Genomic DNA, 16,189 nt, shown 5'->3' on the forward strand with positions numbered 1-16,189 from the left:
CAGCAGAGGTCAGAACGCCTTTATTATGTAAGCAGCAGTTTTTCTGCTACAATTGGGAAGGTGTGGGGCCTTCCCTTCCCCATAGGCCCTCTGGCATCCTAGCAGAGTACCTGGTTTGAAGAGCACCAAAATCTGAATAAAGAATAGAGAACTCAGTGTATTAGTAAATTAAGGCTTTCAAATGGACTTCCACAGGGAAACAGACTGAAAGAGAACAAACAGGGCTTGGGGCCTAGAGTCCTCACTTTGATAGAACATTGGGCCTCAAGAGACCCGAGTTCAGATCCTAGTTACATCTTGAGTGGCACTAGACAAGTCACTTCTCAGTTTCTTCACCTATAAAGAGATGGGGACTGAACCTCTGATTTTAACAATTAAAGGGAACTCTGTACTAGTGCAGGTCTTAGTCAGAAGGAGATGCGTTGAATAATTACATATTGTGGCTTGCCCAGTCACAACAGCTAATATGTAAGTCTCAGAGGCCAGTTCTAGCTACTCTCCTGTAGATACAATGCTGCTTTATCATCTGTAAAATGGGGCTATTCTTTGCTCTATCCATCTCAAAAGAAAGGGGTTAATCAGTCAGCAAATATGTATTAAACATGAAATGTCAGGCACTGTGCTAATAGGGTCCAAGGTCATGGAGAAAGATAAAACTATTTTCCCATCTCTTAAGGGGTGCTCTGGGGACCTCAGAGACTATCCACTCTAGTTCAGCTACAATATGAACAAAAATCTCACCCCTAACAAGTAGATGTTTACTCTTTGAAGCCCTTCAGTGAGGGGGAGCAGCATGACCCGAGTCTTTGGCCCCTTGAATTATCTCACTCTTGAATTATCAATACCCTGTTCTCAAATGAGGTACAAGCCCCCCAAAAGCAAAGTAAAGTTCTAGACTTCTTTGTAGTTCTCCAGTACCATGGAGCACGTTATGGGTAGATGACAAACCCTACATAAAAGGAAGGGGCATTTCCTTAAACCAATTCCTTAAATATATATATTGAAGAATTGCACGTTTGACATATATTGGATGACTTGCTGGCTAGAGAAGAGGGAGAAAAATTTGAAACACAAGATTTTGCAAGAGTGAATGTTGAAAACTCTCTTTGCATGTACTTTGAAAATAAAAGGCTATTATTTAAAAAGAAAAAAAGCAATTCCTTAGAGAGACTTTTAGTTAAGAAAATTCCACTTAGGTAGCTTGATTATTACTTTTGAGGATGGTCAATTCCCGTCAACAGGTACATGTACCCATTGAACAGAAGAAACAAAGAAAAGCGGCAAGTTGTTTACACAGACTGATCAAATTGTAGAAAAATTGTGAGCCTTAACTTCTAGCATTGACCCCTGCCAAGAACTCAATATGTGTTTGTTGTATTGAAACAGACGCTTCTTTGTCACCCTTAGGCCTCGAGTCAAGAGACAGGCCTACAGAGTCCCTCAGTTCTCAGCTTGGTCTTTGCCAGTCCACTTCTTGTGTCTAGTTCCCCTGTCAAGTACTGTTAATAAGTTGGCAATCCTAGGCTCTAACCCTGGCAGGCTAGAGAGTCCCTGGTGCCCCCATTCCAGGGTCAGCCCAGTGGGAAGAGGAAGCTGGGCACATTCAGTGTTTGAGGACCGTCGGGGTGATCATCTTGGGGAAGGAATAGTAGCGGCACTCTTCAGGGGGCACCAGGTCCATCACAGTGGTGCTGATATTCTCCTTCTTGAAACCTGCCTCCACCAGGGCTGCAATCTGGGTCTCCTAAGGGACAAAAGAAAAAAGGGTTTGGATACTTCTCTGGAAGGTACACTAGAAAATGCATAGGGTGGACCTGAGGTGGTACACTCCATTTACTACCAATGGGATGTGAGAAAAGTCATTTCGCTTCTCCTGCCTACATTCCTTTTCCTAAGGACTTTGAAATTTCTCTTCTATAAGAGCTAAAGTGATTCACTGATGAGTTAAAGAACTTGGGGTGGGTCTGCCACTGATGATCTGTGGGATCTTGGGCAAGTTTAACATGCCTGGAGGATTTTTACAGTGCCCTCCAGCCCTAGATGTTTGACCCTCTGAGGTCATCCAGGTACCTACAAGAAGTGAAATCTGGAGAAATTCCCAGAGGAAAAATTGGTCATGAGTCTTTGCTAAAGAGAAGAAAGAGATGTTTGGAGAGGGAGTCCTACAGTTTGGATGTGAACATTTTGGAGGATGACATGGTCTCCAAGGCACCATCCTTTGGGGATCAAAACCAGAAAAAAAAGATTTGGTTATCTTTAGGATTTCAATAATCTGAATTTGTTAACATGAGTGTCTTAGCATTTGTGGGGAGCCAGCTGTAAGTCCTTTGGAAGACCAAAGAAAGGGGAGGTCGTTTGGAGGACTTCAGGTAACTTGGCAAGGCCAGTTCCACAGCTGGTGACCCATATACAAGCTCCCTCAGATTATTTACTGACGATAAGGACAAAATGACTATATTTTATTTTAAAAGAAAATTAAAAACAGGATATACCTTGACTAATAAAATAAGGAAAATGTTACAGCTTTGGTTATATTCTCTAGGTGTTATGACAATTGTGTGATGAATAAAATATACTTATGGTGGGGTATAAAAGAGAAGCTGGAAGAAATAAAGCCAGGAAGCTTGAACTCAGCTGGCCCCACTCTTAATTCATTTATTTCATTCACTACTTTGTCCAGCATTCATGTCAGTTGCTGGCAGGCATTGATAAAGATCCCAATCCCAATCCCTCAACACCTTAAGTGAATTAATATGGCTAAAAGCAAAACCAGTCATCCTTGAGGAAGGGGAGTGTCAGCCTTCCAATAATGAGCTTCCCTCTTTTTAGCTAAGTGGGGCTCTGAATAATAGACACAACAAGAAGTAGTAGAAAGGATACTGTATTGGAGAATCTGGGTTTAACAATTGGTTCTACAACTTTCCATCCTGTCAAAAACATTTTAGGGCCTCAATTTCCTCAACTAGCAGATTGAGGGGGAAAGGATGTACTGAACAACCTAAAAGTTCCCTTCCCTCTCTCAATCTGTGATGCTATGTGAACCAAAGGACCTGAATTTGCATCCAAGCTCTGACACGTTTATGATCTTTGTGGCCCTGGGTCATTTGTGTAACTACTCGGCATTAGTAAACGAGGGAGAGGTGGACTAAACTTCTAAAATATTGTCCTATTCTAATTCTATTATACCATGTCTTTGGGGCTTCAGTTTCTGCTTCTGAGGTCCTCTTCAGTTCTACTACCTATTATCTTTTAAGAGAATAAGTTGGTGGGAGATGACTAAAAACCATTACATTGAATTCCCAATCCCTATATTTATGCACACCTGCATTTTTGATTTCCTTCACAAGCTAATTGTACAATATTTCAGAGTCTGATTCTTTTTGTACAGCAAAATAACGTTTTGGTCATGTATACTTATTGTGTATCTAAGTTATATTTTAATATATTTAACATCTACTGGTCATCCTGCCATCTAGGGGAGGGGGTGGGGGGGTAAGAGGTGAAAAATTGGAACAAGAGGTTTGGCAATTGTTAATGCTGTAAAGTTACCCATGTATATATCCTGTAAATAAAAGGCTATAAAAAAAAAAAAAAAAAAAGGCAGGAGGGTGGTCCTCCACCATCAGGCTTTGTTAAAAAAAAAAAAAAAAAAAAAAAAAAGAGAATAAGTTGGAAAGTGTTCTGTAAACCAAAAAACTAATAGAAAAATATGAGCTGTTTTTATTGTTGTTCTTACTAGGAAAGGATAAAGGCAAACATCTGCAGCCTGCTTGCATCTCTGGAGGCTACCCCTGAATTCAGAGATTTCACCTTTGCTTCCTATGTCCTTCTAAGTGCTCTTAGAACACAGAATGGCAGAGCTGGGAGAGACCCAAGAACATGGAATGTCAGAACTGGGAGGATGCTTAGAATATATGATGTAAGGGCTAGGAGGGAAATAAGAACAAACTGTCAGCTGAAAGGATTCTAGAACACAAGATTTTAGAGCTGGGAAGGCCCTCAGAACACAGAATGGAGGATACTAGAACACAGAGTGTCAGAGCTGGAAGAGCTGTCAGAACACAGAATGGAAGGATAAGAACACAGAGTATCAGGGCTGGGAGGCAGCTGCCAGGTTCATAGCTCACCTCAAACATCTTTTTAATATCTGTGTACTTGGTCTTCAGCAGCTCTCCCCAGGATGTGAGGTTGCAGTAGGTAAGGACACCTCCAGGCTTCAGCAGGCGAAAAGCATGAGCCTACAGGGTAAAAGGGCAGGGTTTAATGAGCCCCCATTCCCATTCCCCTCTTCATACCTAGCTCACTAATACTCTAAGGCACAAAGGATGGAAAAACTTGGATGTCTTAAGTGCAAACCCATCCCTGGACTGGGGACAGCCCTGAACTGTGGCCTGTTGACAGCATTAAGGAACATCTTGTTCATAGGTTCCTCTGCCTTACCTTGATGAAGTTGAACTGGTGAGTGTGCCAAGTCTCCTCAGAGAGGGGATAGGTGTCATACAGAATTCCTGTTCCAGAGAAACAATGATTTTAACTTTGTTTATTCTTTAAAAATGTTACATGGGACTGCCTTTGTTTTTTACATTTCTGAATATATGTGAGGGTCCCTCACCTCTTACACAGGACTAAACTGTTTCTTGCAACAAAGAAAAAAAAAAATTAGCAAAAATAAATGCTATAGAGATCATATCTGACAATGTGTACTTTGTATCCCATCATTTTGCAGAACTTTTTTTCTTATATATTTTCTTTGTTGATTCTCTGAGGTTTTCTAAGTAAATGATCACGTTACCTATAAATAGGAATATCTCTGTCTCTGTTTTACCTGTTCTTGTGCTTTTAATTTTCTTTTCCTTATTACTATATCAAACGTTTGTATAACTATACAAAAACATGGGGAGTGGGAGGAGAGAACTCCTTGCTTTGCTCCTATATATTTATTAGGAAAGCTTTCTGGGTTTTCTCCTTAAAAATAATGCTAACTTTGAGTTTAATACATATACATGATGCATGTATTTGTATATATGTATGTATGTATGTATGTGTGTATACACACACATACATAAACACATACATATAGTTTGGTCATATTTTTAAAAGCTCCTTCTATGTCTATACTTTGTAGGACTTTTTTTTTAGTTTTTTTTTTAGGACAAGTGTTCCTTTTTTCAAGGGCTTTTTCTGCATCTATTCTCATCTGATAGTGTATATGACATTGTGCCTCCACAATCTTCCACCTTTATGACAAGATGAAAGGAATATTTTTCATTATGTGTCTATTTGGGCCAAAGTGCTCATTACAATGATTTATAACATTTACTCTGTTAGCTTCTGATGAACAGGCCTGAATTACCATCTTCAGTCCTTTATCAAAACCAATAACAACAACAACAAAATCCTACAAAGTTTTTTTTGGTTTTTTTTAATTTGTCCCTGAAGTTATAAATTAAATTCTTGGCCTTACAAGGTCCAGGCAATGGCAAGATTCTTGTTCCTTAATGTGCCCCCCCACCCCCATCTAATGGGTAACTATGTTGACTTATAGAGATACAGAATAGGCAGGAGAAAGTCTGGCGTAAATAGGGCCAAGGTCATAAGCTCCCAATAGCAACAAGGCTCGGGAGGGAGGCAGCATTAAATACATTAATTCTTTCCCAAGGCCTTTGGAGCAGAAGTCTTTCTTGGAGTCGATGCTTTAATCCAAAGCGATAATACTATAATGGCAGAATTTCAAGCAACAATAATAGTTGTCCAATGGGATTCATGAGACTTTCAAATCATTTCATTAGTGAAAGGAATTCCCAGACTTCCCCACAGATTGCTATCCCCTCACCCTTCCAGGAGAACTAATTGTCCAGTTGCCATAGCAGATAGCATTGGACTGGAGACAGGAAAACCTGCCAGCTTCAGTTTTCTCATCTATAAAATGGGAATAAAAAATAGCATCTACTGTTCTGAGGATAAAATGAGATAATTGGAAAGTGTTATGAAACCCCTAAAGTGATATATAAATTATTGTTGTTATTGTTATTCCTTCTAGGGCCTCTTTGTGCTTTCTTACCATCAAAATGTCCATCAGGCAGGTTGGGTACCACCTCCTCCCACAAGCCTTTCAAAGGGACAACCTTAGGGAGAGAAAAGAGAAAATAGAGATCAATTCCAGACTCAGCCTAGCCAAGTCTCCTAATTTCTGCCTTAACTTTGTAAAGCACTTCCCTTATGGGCTGTCCCAGGGCTGGTAACCCGCTATAGGTGTCTTGAGCCCACCCAGGACAAGATGTCCCTCCCAGCAGAGCCCCAAACGCTACCTTGTGGGGCTGATGCTGGGCCCACTCCTGCAGCCGCTGGAAGACGCCATCATTACACTCAACGATCCAATGCTCCTGGATGTTGGCTTCCTGCACCTTGCTGGCCGCAATGGCCATCCCAAAGCCGACCTCCAGGACCCTTCCCCCTGGGGTGGGAGCCAAAGAGAAAAGTGACAGGTCCCAGGGAGCCCCAAGTCATCTCTTGCAGGAGGTAAGTTTAAAGCCCATCCTTCTTCCCCTCAACCTGGTGTCAATAAAAATTCTGCCTTCTCACCAGGTAGGGCTTGTTCCTGTCCTGTCCTGTCCCCCCCCCCCCCCCCCCCCCCACCCCAGGAGAGAGGCAGAAAGAAGTAGCAGAAGGCAGGGGAAGGGCCGTTCCAATTTTCAGTTGGGTTCTAGTTTTAAGTTCAGTCTCTGCTTTTGATCCACCCCTGTATGACTGACCCTTAGGCAAGTCTCCTGAACTCCGAAAACTCTGTTTCCTCTTTTGAAAAATAAGGGCTTGGACTGAATAACTTCTGAAATTCTGTCTTAGATCCTACTCTCTCTGCCCTAAGGCCGAGCCACCTTGCTTAGTGAGAAGCAGAAAAATTCAGGGGTCCTAACTGGCCCCAGACCTCTCTTCTCAGCCCATTTAAGGCTGATACCCCCAGGTATTCTCTCCCTCCACCTCCAATTCTTGCTCTGATAACAGGAAACCAATCAACTACCCTAGAAAAAGGCAAGACTCCGTTCTGTGGCTTTGTGCCACTGCTCACCCCCTCCTGTTAGGTTGTAGGGACCCTCTCCCTTTTATTTTAGTATCCCCGCCCACATCCCTGTACCTTGTTTGGTAAATGGCACAGAGCAGGTGCTTTAAAATGTTCTTTTATTCACTCATCCACTTTCTACCTAAGTAAACACTGAAATCCCACCTCCTGCAAATGCCTTCTCTAAACACTCCCTAACCAACCCAGCTGAATCCTACCTTCCCTTTACCCAAAGATACTCATGACCAGTATCCCACTGTCTGTCACCCTGTTATGTTGGGTATTAATGCATGGGTTACAGGAAGCTTATTCCCCTAACACACACACACACACACACACAGAGCTCCTGGATCCTGTCAGAGAACACAGAATCAAATTTATTTAACAACACATAGTCATTATAAATGATTAGTATGAGGGAGACATTGTGAGGGAAGGGCAGCTAGGGGGTGCAGTAGATAGAGCACCAGCCCTGAAATCAGGAGGACCCGAGCTCAAATCTGATCTCAGACACTTAACACTTTCTGGCTGTGTGACTCTGGGCAAGTCACTTAACCTTAATTGCCTCAACAACAACAAAAAAAGATGTGCTGGATACTGGATATCCATAGGAAAAATCCAGAGCCTCCAGGAGCTTACATTCAATTGAGATCTATCACAATTCATATAAGTAAATACCAAGTGATTTCAGTAAGGAAAGAGAGAGCTTTGACAAGTGAGAAGAAGGAAGATCAGGAAGGAAGCCCCTGAGCTGAGCTCTGAAGGAAGCAAGGGGAGGAAAAATGTTCCAGACCCAGGGAACAGAAAGTCTGGCCAAAGTGGAGTGTTGTCTCTAGGGAAAAGACAGGTGATTTTGACTGAGGGAAAAGTCAGAGTTCACAGGAACTTATAAATGTAGGATGGCAGTTCTAAAGTTCCTTGGAGCAGAGAATGTCACAGCTGGGAGAAACCTTAAAGACTGTCTAGCTCTCAGTTTACAGGTAGATAAACTGAGGCCCATTCTCAGAAAGGAACTCAGTGGTGGAGCTGAAACTGGACAATGAGCCTCTCGACTCCTTCAAGGCTCTGTGACACATTGAGCTGACCAATGTGCCTCAGACTCTGCATCCTCTTGGATTTTAATTAATTAATCTAAATTTCTCAGATTCAGTTTTCCTAACCTATAAAGTAGGAATGAAAATACTTGCCACAAGGAAACAAGAAAGTACTGAAAAGTTCACTGAATGCAGAGTGCCAGATTCTAATCTTGACTGTTTTCCCAGGAGCCCCATATGTAAGAGAAGATCAAGCTAAAATCACCTCCAAAGTGTCAATATTTTGGACATCTTTAGAAAAATGCTTATAGTGAAGGTGTAGCCTGACTGGAAGTCCAGGATTGTAGAGAGGAGATTTGACCAAAGCCACCAGTATCTTCTGAGGGAAAAGCTCTGGGCCCTCTTCCTGGCTAGGTTCAGGGGTTTCCCCAGATCTAGTTTAGCCTCCACTGACAGACTGGGGCAGACCCCCCCTCCCCAACACCTGTCTCCTCACTGACAAGGGAGCACAACTGGGAGGTTGGATCCTAAGGTCTCCTTTTACACAGAAGCTATTCTGGGGAAGGAAGTGGGCTTGGGCCTGCAAACACATCACCCTTTTCTTTACTTGGAAGAAACTGGCCCCCATAAGGCGGGAGGGGGGGGGCGGGGAAAGGGTAGTTTGCAGTTTCTAAAGTACAGCCAGAATTCATTCTTGCCTCAGCATTGTCCATTGTATGAATGCTTCCCATCTCTCTCAGAAAGCGTTGGGGGACCTTTAGAACCCAGGATGTCAGAGCTGGGAGGGCCCTTAGAGCCCAGGAGGTCAGAGCTGGGAAGGCTTAGAACACAAGGTGTCAGACCTGGGAGAGCCCTTAGAACACAGGGTGTCAGAGCTGGGAGGGCCCCTCTGCTAAGGACTTTTAGCACCTAGCATACTGACATCTAACCATGTTCACAAAGCCAGCCCTATTTCCCCTCCCCACTCAAAGATTTTTAGTCTGGGGAGAGGCTAAATGGGAAAGAATTAGATTCTAGTGACAAAAGAGTAGGGATTTTGGTCATATCCCCTAAGTCTCCCTTTGGAAGCTAGCTGGAAAGAGGAAAATTTTCAGTAATGATAAGAGTGATTAGCATTTATATATTACTTTAGGTTTTCTAAACATCTTGCAAATATTGTCTCATTTGACCTTTACAACAACCCTGAGAAGTAGGTGCAATTATTATTACCCGCATTTTATAGATGAGGAAACTGGGGCAATAGAAAGATTACCACATCACCCAGCTAAATGAGTGTCAGGCTGAATTTGACCTTCCTGAACCAGTTCAAATACTCTACCCACTAGCTTCCAACAAACATGTCATTCACAAGATCCCAATAGTTTCATAAAATTAAAGATTCAAAACTGAAAGGGAAATCTAATCCAAGCCAAATGAATGCCCAGAGTTGCCACAGTGACCGAATATAGATTCAAATCTCAGCCGTCTGCCTCAAAACCAGCATTGTTCACACTGAACTATGTGCAACTTCATGGACAGGCTTTGTCTGTGTTCCTAGACTCCGGCAGGAAGGCAGCAGGCTCTATCCCATGCCAGGAGAAGGCTGGCTTTTCACATTTACACGCTTCTCTTGGTCTCTGCACTTGCTTTGTTTTGGTTTGTTTTAAAGGATCTGAGGTCGTGTAGTTCAGTGGAAGACATGCTAGATTGAGAAGCAGAAGACCCAAGTTCAGATCCTGGCTCTGTACTATTTATCCGTATGAATTTTGGGTTTCCTCAACTGTATAAGATGACCAGAAAGGTGCCTTCCACTTCTGAAATCATACTGTGTGTATTACATAGAAACATATATATTTAGGTATGTGTATGTATATATACTCATAAACATCTTAATCCAAACCACGCAAAGAGCTGAGCACTTATTTAACTTCCCTGAACAAAAGCCTCTGGTGACTCCCCAATGACTAAGGCTGCAAAGCAAACCTCTCAACTTCACAGTTGGATTCCAGCCATTCATGCACCCTGTCCACTAGCCAAATGGATCCACTTGCTTATCCTTAATCTACAATGCCATAGTCTCCTTGAGGTCATCCTATCTCAGTTGCTCTGTCCCCAAACCCCAGGGTATAATCATTCCCTTTTAATGTTTGGTGAGATCAAGGTCTTGTATCTTTAGGCTATAATCATTCCTTCTAAAAATTTGACAGGATAAAGATCTATCCATTTTAGATATCCTTAGAATACTAGTAACCTCTCCAGTACCTCCCTCCATTGTCCCCATTCAGGTACCTCCCGCATTCTATCATTGTTGTTGTTATCCTATAAAAAATCTTGTACCAACTATGTGCTGGGCACTTCCTTAAGTCCTGGTGAGGCTTTAAAAAAAAAAGAAAAAGAAAGGACCTTATTTCATCTCTCCCCTCCCAGGCCAGGAATGTTCTCCTTCCTCACTGCTGCTAATTCTTGTAAATCTTCAATCTCTTCTTCAAAGCTCAGCTGAAACACTCCTTCTTTCATGAAGCTTTTCCAGACCCCCAGCATCACCCCCCTACCCAATTCTTTCGTTCTTACTTGCCATGTATGTTGTATTATCGGTTAATACAATTCTAGGAGGTAGGTGCCATTATCATTTCCATTTTACAGTGAAGAAATGAGATTAAGATTAAGTGACTTGGCTAAGTAACACAGCTGGTATACATCCAAGGCCAAATTTAAACTCGGACCCTTTCAACTGCACCACCTAGCTGCCTCTTTTTGTACAGGGCAATAAGTTGTCTGCTTCCTTAACCCTCTTTCTTTTTCCACTCAGTGTCTGTCCCACATCCATCATGAGGATCCCAAGATCCCCTTATTCAACTCCTACTTACCAACTCTCCCCCCATCCCTCCCACAATGAGTGCCCGAGGCACTCACTTTGTAAAGTCCTTTGCAAAGGTGCTTAATAAATCCTAATTCCCTTCTTCCTTAAAGAAATTTTAATGGGAATTGGATGCATGTGTGGGGTTTCCAGAAGGAGAATGTTTTGTCCTCTTTCCCTCTTTTCTCTCACCATATTATTCTTTTGAATTCTGGATGTTTTTCCTTTCAATTATTTCTTTCTCCCCATACTATCCCCAGATCATGTTTTTCAAGGTGGAGTTTAAGGATTCAAGTCAACCAACTTTGGATCCTTCATCTCCTTTCCTTATTCCTTTTTTATTTTGAGGCTAGAACATAATCAATAGAATGATGGACTGAAGTAAGAAAATTCAAATCCTGTCGCTTATTGTGTACACTTAGAAAAGGCATTTAACCTCGCTTAGCCTCAGTTTCCTTATCTGTAAAATTAACACAATAATGGTATTCCATTGGGAAGGTCAAGTGATATGTTTAAAATGCTTTACAAACCTTAAAGAGACCAAGATCTCACACACAGATATAGTTAACTCCTTCCTGCCTGACATAAAAGTAAAGCTTAATAAAGATCTGTTCCTTTCCCTTTTACTGTTTCCCTTTCCTTTGGAAAAGAAATTCCGATATGAAATCCTGAGTCCAGAGAGAGTCAACAGAATACTTGGTAAATTTTAACAAGGGCATTCATTCCTCCACCAATAAAATGGAAATTCTTGGACCCTGTGACTGACATTCGCTAACTTCATTAAAATTACCCCCAAAACATTATTAAACATTCACCATGCACTGTGCACCTCACCCCAGATAGATATTGAGTTGCCCCAGTGAGTAAAGCCAAGGGGATCTTCAGAAGAACCACAGCCATAGTTTCTATGTTTCTTAATGGCTTTCATTGAATTTTCAATATAATCTCCAACCCATGGCACAGTGGCCCAAGGTTTAGGTTTTGGTGCCTTAGAATTAGTGTAAAGAGCAACTGTTTTCTCTTCTGGCCGGAAACTTGGAGGGCCTTCCACTTCCAGATAAATATATCTGTGGCAACCCAACACTTAATCAATGAATGGATGTAGCCTCCGATAAATGGATACCTGGGAAAGACCTTAATTTATAGAAAGGCCAAGATCACCCACTGCCTCCAGGGTCATCCTGGGTCCGGCCACTGGACTTTGGTGACTTTGGAGCAGTGAAGCTGATGACTTGGTCACTAGTTCTGCCCAACTCATTCTTAAGTCAAGACATCTCCCCCATGTATATGAAAATTATGGAATATTACTGTTCTGTAAGAAATGACCAACAGGATGATTTCAGAAAGGCCTGGAGAGACTTACACGAACTGATGCTAAGTGAAATGAGCAGGACCAGGAGATCATTATATACTTCAACAACAATACTAGATGATGACCAGTCCTGATGGATCAGGCCATCCTCAGCAACGAGATCAACCAAATCATTTCTAATGGAGCAGTAATGAACTGAACTAGCTATACCCAGAAAAAGAACTCTGGGAGATGACTAAAAACCATTACATTGAATTCCCAGTCCCTATATTTATGCACACCTGCATCTTTGATTTCCTTCACAAGCTAATTGTACAATAATTCAGAGTCTGATTCTTTTTGTACAGCAAAATAATGTTTTGGTCATGTATACTTATTGTGTATCTAAGTTATATTTTAATATATTTAACATCTACTGGTCATCCTGCCATTTAGGGGAGGGGGTGGGGGGGGTAAGAGGTGAAAAATTGGAACAAGAGGTTTGGCAATTGTTAATGCTGTAAAGTTACCCATGTATATATCCTGTAAATTAAAGGCTATAATAAAAAAAAAATAAATAAAAAAAAAAAAAAAAAAAAAAGACATCTCCCCCATGATGTCACACTGGTTCCCTCCAAGAACGAATAATGAGCAATGATATGTATTATTTGTGCACATGTTATTTTCCCAGATAGAATGGAAGTTTCTTATGAGCAAGGAATGGTCTGGTTTTTTATCCTAAATGCACATGGCTGATTGTAAGAGTTTAGACTTCTTCCTAAAAACAGTGGGAGCCATGGAAGATGTTTGAGCTGGAGTGGTTTTAGAAAGATTAATTTTCAAAGTCTCCAATAGAAAGTCCGGCTTAGAGGATCTAGGAAGACAGAGAAGAATATGACCTTATACCATAGTTCCCAAGCCAGCTGTGGGTACTCCTGGATTGTCCCCAGATTCATGGGTTCTATGCTTTGTCCCTCTGTCTCTTACACAGAGGATGTTCTAAGACAAGTCACCTCCCTTCCTTGCACTTCAAAGATGGGAGTGGATTCTCTAATCTCACTGACCAGCTCTGAGGTTCTAAATACTAAGGCCAACAAAGGACTGTCCCTCCGATACATAAAGTTTTGTCTCAACTCTTACCCAGCCCTTAGTCAATGAATGGGTGCGGACTCCAAAAAATGGATGCCCGAGAAAGACCTTAATTTATAAAAAGGCCAGGATCATCCTCTGGCAGGCATTGTGTTAGGTCCTGGGAAAACAAAAATGAAAAAGAAAAGAAAGAGAAAAGCTAATCTCTGCCTTTAAGATTACATTCTATTGGGGAAGACGATATGTGTATATAGACACAGGTAGAAAATAAAAAGATCAAGATTAGCAAAGTTCCGATCTCTTCTGCCTTGGAGCTAGAAGACCCAGATTCAGAGCGCTGAAATGCCCGGGAGCACGGAGGCAAACAAGCTCGGCAGCGTTTGGAGTTCTCAGCCCTAAGTCCTGAAGGAAGACCCGAGTTCATATGCGGTCTCTGACACTTATTAGCTGTATGATCCTGGGAAAAATCACTTAAACTCAGTGTGCCTCATCTGAAAACTGAGAATCATAGCATCTGTCTCATAGGGTTGGGGAGATACGGTATTCTTATTAGAATATAGAGGCCATAGAGTCCGAGCTCCTCATTTATAGGTAAAGAAGGAAAGTTGCCAAAGATTGCCCTGTCCATCCGCACACTTTGGGAGTTCAAGGCCTGCTTTCTAATCTCCTACACATCATGCTGCCCCTTAATATCACCTGATAAGAGCGCATTAGAAAGGTCTTATTTAATGCAAGGGGGATAGGGAGGGCTTCCTGGAGGAGTTGGGAAGGGAAGGGAAGCAAAGCATTCCAAGCAGAGCAAGGTTCAGAGGCTCCAGAAGCAGGGGTAGGGCTTCTTTGGGGGCAGAATCACTCATCCCTGACTGCTGTAAATCCTATCCCAGTCTACGGGATTGTAGAAGCCTTGAACGCTGGGTAGAGAGGACTTGAAATTTGACTCCAAAGGCAGTAAGCAGCTGCCCAAGTTTTTTCTGTTTGTTTTAGGGGAAGGATGGTATAAGCAGGCCTGTGCCTTAAAGCCCCTTCCAGCTGCAACTTCCTATGGTCCAGGGACTGCTGGATTTGGAGTTGGAAGAGGTCATAGTCCAACCCCCTAATTCTACAGATAAGGAAAGGGGATGGGGGAGGCTACTGGGATCAAGCAACTTCTGTAGGCTCAAAGTTTGTGATCACAGGATTTAGCGGAATTAAGTGTCCCAAAGACAAGTCTAATCCCCAACGGAAAGTCGCCTAGCCAGGAGAGGGGGCAGGGTATGGATCTGAACCTAGGCCCTTGCATTCCCCACCGTGCCTTCTTTTCATTCTGCCTCCCTCCCCCCGTCCCCTTCTCTCCCTCTCCCCTCCCCCGCCCTGCTCCTGGGGGCCCTCTGCTTCCCCGGGGCGCTGACCACTCGGATCCGCTCCGAGGCGGCCGAGGAGAGAAGGGCCGGGCGGGTACCTCTGGAGGAGGCCACGGTGGCCAGCGAGTGCATGTAGGGGGTCTCCCAGCGCTCCATCACCGGCTTGCCCAGGATCTGCAGGTGCGTATCGGGCCCATCGTAACCGGCGGTCGCCTTTTGCCAGGCCGGCCGACAGTCTTCTCCCGTCTGGAAAATGGGCTCTGGGGTAGCCTCTGCGTTCATGGTCCGGTCCCGGTAGCCAGTCTCTCCTCTGGAGACAGAGGCAGGCGAAACTGACTTTATATCGGGGGGGGGGGGGGGAGCCCAGCACGGGCTCGGAGCCAGAGGGCTGGGATAGAGAGAAAGTGGATGCCCCAGGCCGGTTGAGCGAGGCCGGACCGGGCCCTCCCCTCGCCCCTCCTCCAGCTCCGGCCCGGACTTTGGAGAGAGAAAGGGGACACCTGCCTGTCACCTTAGGGAAGTGCAGCACCCCCTTCCCACTCACCTCCAGCCAGGGGCTCAGGAACAGAAACGGTTTCTCCCCTTCCTGGAGCCCTTTAGGTACGCAGCGCAGGAATGATAAACCCCTTTTTTTCAGATGGGGAAAATGAGGCCCGATCCCATTGAATCCGAGAAGCATTTATTAACCGTCCACTTTGTATCCGCTCCACGGCCAAAAACAATATACTCCCCGCCCTCAAGTGCTGTTCAGATGTGTCCCACTGTGCGTGGTTTTCTGAGGCAGATACTGGAGTGGTTTGACCTTTTCCAGTGTTTCCCTATTCTTACAGATGAGGAACTCGGGCAAAGGGGGTGTAAATGACTCGACCAGGATCATACAGCTAATTTAAGTGTCCGAGATCATATTTGAATTCAGATCTTCCTGTCTCGGGGACAGGTTCTCTATCCATCGCCAGCAGGAGCAGCAACACTAACAAGAACAGTCACCACCAGCCTAGCTGGACTACAAATAGGGGAGAAACCACACGAGGATGCATAATTGCAAAACGTATGAGAAGCATAGCATTTCATATGAGAGCCTAGAATTCATTCCCAAAGGGAATTCCCAGGTGAGGAAAATCCTGCTATCAAAGCAGGTCACCACTCTTTCGGAAACTCGTTTTAAAAATAACTTTTTATTGATGTTTTTCTGTTTCTTACAATCACTATAGTTTCACTCTCTCTGAGAGTCATCTCATATGATAATGGTGGGGGGAGGTTAAACAGGGCGAGTCTGAAAAGATGTGCAATGTGTAACTCCTGGGGACTGCCAGTCCCCACCAAGGATAGACTGGGAAGGTCTTCTCATTTCTCTTGATTAGAGTTCTGCCGGATTTATAATTTTGTAACACTTACTTTTGATTTTTTGCTTTATCATTGTTCCTTCCATTTATATTGTTATGGTTACTATGTATCCTGTTTTCCTGACTCTGCTAACTTCATACAGATCTTTTATTCATCACATTCATTTCTTTTTACATACAGTAATATTCCCTTACAATT

General features: G+C 43.1%; 1 protein-coding gene across 2 annotated transcripts; it reads right to left on the reverse strand.

Annotated features, from left to right (window-relative positions):
• Positions 1–15,389, reverse strand: GAMT (guanidinoacetate N-methyltransferase). 2 transcript variants are annotated; one of them, XM_031948050.1, is made up of 7 exons: positions 15,192–15,389; positions 14,746–14,957; positions 6,309–6,454; positions 6,062–6,125; positions 4,441–4,508; positions 4,128–4,238; positions 1–1,744 (listed from the first exon to the last, which is right to left on the reverse strand). In XM_031948050.1, the coding sequence occupies exons 2-7, from the start codon at positions 14,927–14,929 to the stop codon at positions 1,604–1,606; spliced, it is 714 nt and encodes a 237-aa protein (XP_031803910.1). In that variant the 5' UTR covers positions 14,930–14,957; positions 15,192–15,389; the 3' UTR covers positions 1–1,603. The 2 variants fall into 2 exon arrangements, with proteins under 2 accessions (XP_031803910.1, XP_031803911.1); XM_031948051.1 differs by lacking the exon at positions 15,192–15,389 and having other exon boundaries at positions 14,746–15,111.
• Between the last annotated feature and the right edge of the window lie 800 nt (positions 15,390–16,189).

The sequence above is a fragment of the Sarcophilus harrisii genome, chromosome 1 (assembly GCF_902635505.1).
Source record: "Sarcophilus harrisii chromosome 1, mSarHar1.11, whole genome shotgun sequence".
In the NCBI taxonomy this organism is placed as follows: Eukaryota; Metazoa; Chordata; class Mammalia; order Dasyuromorphia; family Dasyuridae; genus Sarcophilus; species Sarcophilus harrisii.

What these genes read in the sequence shown, in the direction of transcription:
- GAMT (XM_031948050.1), bottom strand. Translation starts at nt 14,929, where the DNA reads ATGAACGCAGAGGCTACCCCAGAGCCCATTTTCCAGACGGGAGAAGAC. An exon ending in CACCGTGGCCTCCTCCAGAG is followed by an intron (nt 6,455 to 14,745) that starts GTACCCGCCCGG and finishes CTCCCACCCCAG; the next exon opens with GGGGAAGGGTCCTGGAGGTC. An exon ending in ACCAGTTCAACTTCATCAAG is followed by an intron (nt 4,239 to 4,440) that starts GTAAGGCAGAGG and finishes TTTACCCTGTAG; the next exon opens with GCTCATGCTTTTCGCCTGCT.